Raw genomic sequence first — 6,002 nt, 5'->3', positions numbered from 1 at the left:
GACAAGTACCAAATAGAAACTATAAAAATACTTATAGATTTTAGAGGTTTAAAATTTTAAAGCTGAATATATGCATTGTACTAGTGTTGCTTTTGTTGTATTCATTTGGAGGCATCATGGAAGTCTCATGATGGTGTTTGTCATTAACTCTTTATGGGAACTATTTAACATATAAAGTAACAAAGTGCAAATAAAGAATAATTAATGGAATGTAAACCTGTTTTTGAACCTAACAATTGAGGATGGATTCAAGGAAAGGAATAATATGAAGAATATTTGATTTTGAGAGAATCAAGAAGATGCACACCACTTTCTAGTCATTCTTAACCTCATCCGACCAAGTCTTCACTTACATTGCTGATTGCTCTTCCATTGACACCATTTGTCATGGCTACACGATCATCGCTTTGTCTCTATGGTTTTCTTTGATTATCTAGTTTTCCAATGGGGTTGTCTTTATCAAAACTTGTCACTTGCAACTCACCTATACCTTAGATCGTCGATGCTCCTTTGTCAAATTCATCCCTTATCATTGACCGTTGCATAGCACTCTAAATATTTGTTGTTCTTTGAATCATGCTCAGAAAGAAAGAAGAAAGAATGGTTTTCTTTTTCAAATTTCTTTGTTTAAGACAAGGGCATTTTGGTCAGATGTTAACATTAATGATAAAAAATTAAGCTTGCATCTTTAAAGTATATTTGGTCTTTGGGACCAATTTTGATTCTACCAGGTGTTTTTGACCAATTTTCTCCAATAATTATTGATGATGATGATGATGATGATGATGATGATGATGATGATGATGATAGTCGTCATTGTTATTAATTATTAGATACGTATGGCAGTGAAATGATCCGGATCCCGTCGCTGTTGTCACACTTGAGCATACTACTGCAGGAGGGCATATTCTGGTGTACCATGTCATTAGACAAATTAATCGATTTAACATATAATTGATTTTTTTTTAAAAGAAAAAATCAACTTACAAGAATGGGTCCAAAACTCCCTCTCCCAGGCCGACGATAGTGTGGCCCAGATCATGGCCCTACCAAATTTAGCAGGCCATCACCCTTTTGCTTATTCATTTTGTACTATTTTTTGGGTCAATTTTGCATTCTTGGAGCTAAGTCCAGCTCCAATCACTATTCAGGCTTGAATATTGTGAAGAACAACAGCTAACAAAATTAAGTTACATCGACATTTTATTCATCAAATCAAATAAATGAGAAAACTTTATTCGATAACATCCACACAGGAATCAATGTTCGTGAGTATACACTGCTGACGAAGATCGAAGGCTAGCTAGCGTCACAACAACATTGTTGATAGTAACTCTGCTCACCTTCGACCCACCCAACACGAAGATCTACAATTTGAAGAAAGGGTAAATCTCATATCGCACGTTGCAGCTTCCGCCTACAACTCTGCCACCTTGTTTCCCATCACAACAATTAGGAAGTTCACCGATTGCATCATCAAGACACTTCTTGCAATCCTCGATAGAAAGGTCTCTGGTGCACTGAGTCAACCCATACACTGTCATGTTCTTCGATTCTCCAAGGTTTGCCTCTCCCGCCGCATACATGTTAGGGTTCGCATGAGCTTCCTCGGCAAGTCGGCTCAATAACTCCTTCGTTTTGTAGTTGAAAGCGTCAGGATCACTGACGTTTTGCACGTTGAACAAATACAACTTGTTTGCGTTATCAATGCGGCCAAAGAAATCTTGGTCCGAATACTTGAACAGGCAGTTGTCGTACCAGATTATGGCACCTTTGTTGTAGGAGCATCGTTTGAGGAGTCCCGTGACTGCTTCGGAGACACAAGTTTCGCAGTCTGAGGGAGAAACATCCCCACGACAAAGAGAGAGGCCGTAGGCTTTCTGGTTCTTGTTTTGGCCAATGGATGCGAGACCGAAACCAGTGAGAGGTGTTTTGTAGGTAAGAATTGTAATGAGCGTTTTCAAGTTGGAGTCGAAAGGCGTGTTGGCGGTGAAGTTTTGAGGGTTTGAACAGACATAGGAAAGAGGGTCGGCTCCGAGAGACGTTCGGAGAAGGAGGACCCAGGTTAGGAGGAGGACGGCGGAGGAGATCAGCTTATTTGAAGAAGACATATTGGAACTCAGATGATTTTTGAGTGAGGGATGATTCATAACATGATGATGAAGAGGTTATTTATAGAGAAAATCTCTGATTAAACAGGTTGACATATTCTTCTAACCATGCCGAGTCCATCTACCAAGTTTTACACGACAGGGTCAAAAGTATACGGGCTCCGTGCTGGATGTCTTGGATTATTTTATTAGTCGATGTTCTCTCTGGACTTCACCAAGCTGGACATGCAAGGCAAAAGAGCGTGTGTATTTTATGCCTTGTTGGTCAAAAACATATTATATATTTGCCTTTTATTTTTAATATAAAAATCCTATTATTCTGATACCTGGATTGATCATGTATGAATGCTTTTTTGTATAATATTTTAGATTCTCTTGATTGAAAATGGGTAAAACTTTTCAGATTATTTTCATATAGATATAATTAAATGCAAGGGTTTTTAATTTATTTCTTCATAATCAAATACATCATTAAAATTAACTAAATATCAAGAACCTTTTTAATTAACTTCTACTTTCCATCCATTTTACTTTTACCATACTTTAACTTTTTCTTTTTTTTGTCCCCCAAAAACATTCTTTCCTTTTAATATATTGATCCTTTTTATAAAAAAAAAATATTGAGAACCTTTTTTTTTGTATTCCTGTAATTTCTTTTGTTTTAATAACTTTCTTATAGTTTGAACCATTAGGTTTATTAATCCCTAAAGGTTAAAATAATCCTTGAATTTTTCTTTAAAAAATGAAATTGAGAACTTTTATATCTTTATTAAAATATTATATAATTTTATAATTAATTATATAATTTTTATAACTGATCAACGTTTATATAATTAGGTTATATTTTATATAATGTTTAAACATATAAAATTTTCATAACAAAATTTAATAAGATATAAAAATTATATTAAATCTAATTTTAATTTTTTCTTTTACGACTAAAAGTGTTGCATGAAATTTTTAATAAACTGTAAAAGTGTTTTTGCTTAAGAAAAGTCAATCATTCATTAATAATTTTAACATTTAAGAATTAACAATAGATCAAACTATACTTGATTAAAACAAAATAAATTACAAAGGATCTAATTCAAAATTTGAAAAACTATAAGAGCTTGTAGATTAATTTTTCCTATAAGTAATAGGTAATTTTTTAATTTAGAAAATACCATTCAAGTGTGAGGGTATTTGACTTGATATATGAGAAGTTTCATATTAAACTTAAAAACACACACAAATATATAAGGACCCATAAACATAAGTTTAATTGAGATTTGAGATTAGTTGTGCTGTCCTTCCCACTTAAACACTTTCATGTTCCACTATACATGGCTCATTTTTCTCATGTCCCTTGTTAAAAGAATTGCCTATTTCTTTTAGTAATGATTGGAAAGCGTGGGGAAAACTTGACATCTTTCAGTAAGAGTAAGCTTGGAATTTGAAACTTATAATTAATAAAAGATCACATTGAAAGAATTACTCTTATTTAAATTTGCAATACTCAAATATAATGCGATAATATGAGATATTAAATAATTACATGCATGATGTATGAAAAGTGCCAACTTTTTCCAGATATTGATCTTTAATAAGTTATTAAATATATGGTGCTCAAGAAAAATTCTACGTGTTAATGGTAAACTTATAATTTTCCGCCCAGAACATATGCCCAATTTCTGTGCAATTTTCAGTAAACGGAGACATGTAAAGAACACAATTAATTAAACAACCACCTTGCTCCCTCTTATTATATAGGGATAGAATATAATTAATTAATTATCAAGTGGTGACATAATAATGAATCTTTCAAAACGTCGCTCACGAGGCGAGTTCTAAATTAAACAGCTCATCACAGTTGATTCGGAATCGGGAAATTTTTTTTTTTCACCTTTTTCACTTTCACTGTATCCTTTTTTATTATCATATAATTTGTAGTTAAATCTTCACACTGTTAATATTTTATCATAAATATTACTACCTCTATTTTAAATTATAAGACACTTTTAAAAAAAATTTGATGTCCTAAAATAAAAGGCATTTTGATAAAAATATGGTTTGATTAATATTCTTTTTCGATACTACCCTTCTCATATATTCTCTCTTTTCAATATTATTGCAGCAATAAAGTATTAAATAAATGATATTTTTAAAATTTTATAATTTTTTTCAAAAAGTAAGGTTATAAAGCGTATTTAATGAGTTTTATTAGTATATGTGATTTTGTCTAAAAATATTTTATAATTTGGGACGGAAAGAGTATATTATAATTGTAGCTCAATCACCAATGCTTTATTATAATTTAATCTAATTTACTCAAATAATATAGAAAATCAATGGCTTAGGAATAGTACTACCATTTGTTTGTTTTGTTTATTTGTATGGTAAATAATAATGAATAATCTAACAAATGAATGAACTTTATTCAACAACATATATGGTGAATGATAATGCATAATCATGAATCCACGACACACGAAGTTCTATACCCTACACTTTGAAGAAAGGGTAAATCTCATATCGCACGTTGCAGCTTCCGCCTACAACTCTGCCACCTCGTTTCCCATTACAACAGTTAGGAAGTTCACCGACTAAATCATCAAGACACTTCTTGCAATCCTCGCTAGAAAGGTCTCTGGTGCACTGAGTCAACCCATACACTGTCATGTTCTTCGATTCTCCAAGGTTTGCCTCTCCCGCTGCATACATGTTAGGGTTCGCATGAGCTTCCTCGGCAAGTCGGCTCAACAACTCCTTCGTCTTATAGTTGAAAGCGTCAGGATCGCTGACGTTTTGCACGTTGAACGAGTGCAACTTGTTTGCGTTATCAATGCGGCCAAAGAAATCTTGGTCCGAATACTTGAACAGGCAGTTGTCGTACCAGATTATGGCACCTTTGTTGTAGGAGCATCGTTTGAGGAGTCCCGTGATTGCATCGGAGACACAAGTTTCGCAGTCTGAGGGAGAAACATCCCCACGACAAAGAGAGAGGCCGTAGGCTTTCTGGTTCTTGTTTTGGCCAATGGATGCGAGACCGAAACCAGTGAGAGGTGTTTTGTAGGTAAGAATTGTAATGAGCGTTTTCAAGTTGGAGTCGAAAGGCGTGTTGGCGGTGAAGTTTTGAGGGTTTGAACAGACATAGGAAAGAGGGTCGGCTCCGAGAGACGTTCGGAGAAGGAGGGCCCAGGATAGGAGGAGGACGGTGGAGGAGAGCTTTGAAGAATAAGACATATTGGAATTAGGAGGTGATGATGAGTTTTCGATAATTATGTTGATGGAGAGCTTATTTATGGTGAAAATCTCCAGTTTTGTCTTTTGAGGAAGACGAGTGAAGCAAGTTGACATGTTCTATAGAGCATGCTAAGTCTGATCAAAGACAATGTCAAAAGTAAGCTGCGTGCCTGATCTCCTGGATTATTTTATTTGCTGGCGTTCTCTGTAGCCGTATTTCATCAAGCAGCCTGTTCATTGCAAGTATGCCACCCTATTACTTCTACATATAGCTAAACACATATATGTAATTTTAAAATATGTGAGTCCCAGCTTATGTGTATGTTGTGTGTCATGAATTAACACATTCACTACTTGTATAACTAGTGTTATGAGAACCCTAACCAAACCGGCTGGTTCAACTGGTTGAACCAGGAATTGGTCATAACTCCAGTCGTGTTATAATTGAGAACTGCCCAACAAGAGAAATAATAAAGAATTAATCAAAATCGACAGATGTAATAGGTATATTGCTTGAACTGGTCTTATTACTTTTTCTTTTTTTTTTTAATTTTAATTCATATTTATAAACTACAATGTAGACATATTTATATCTAATAAGCATTAATAAATGAAAAAAAATGAACAAATATGCAAGAAGTGTGTAGAAAATGTATGTATGTATGT

The 6,002-nt window shown here is 34.0% G+C and overlaps 2 protein-coding genes across 2 annotated transcripts; both read right to left on the bottom strand.

Annotated features, from left to right (window-relative positions):
• Positions 1 to 1,077: 1,077 nt before the first annotated feature.
• On the bottom strand, positions 1,078 to 2,126 carry LOC129312436 (cysteine-rich repeat secretory protein 38-like). Its single transcript, XM_054955061.1, has one exon. It carries the CDS (start codon positions 2,109 to 2,111, stop codon positions 1,368 to 1,370), a length of 744 nt encoding a protein of 247 aa, XP_054811036.1. The 5' UTR covers positions 2,112 to 2,126; the 3' UTR covers positions 1,078 to 1,367.
• A 2,311-nt stretch (positions 2,127 to 4,437) lies between these two features.
• Positions 4,438 to 5,632, bottom strand: LOC129312552 (cysteine-rich repeat secretory protein 38-like). The gene has a single exon (XM_054955207.1). It carries the CDS (start codon positions 5,448 to 5,450, stop codon positions 4,596 to 4,598), a length of 855 nt encoding a protein of 284 aa, XP_054811182.1. The 5' UTR covers positions 5,451 to 5,632; the 3' UTR covers positions 4,438 to 4,595.
• Between the last annotated feature and the right edge of the window lie 370 nt (positions 5,633 to 6,002).

Source organism: Prosopis cineraria, unplaced genomic scaffold (genome assembly GCF_029017545.1).
Source record: "Prosopis cineraria cultivar Desert tree isolate PC_DT_omini unplaced genomic scaffold, ASM2901754v1 PC6, whole genome shotgun sequence".
NCBI lineage: Eukaryota > Viridiplantae > Streptophyta > Magnoliopsida > Fabales > Fabaceae > Prosopis > Prosopis cineraria.
Note: the sequence above shows the minus strand (reverse complement) of the source record. Positions and strands in the feature narration are given on the sequence as shown.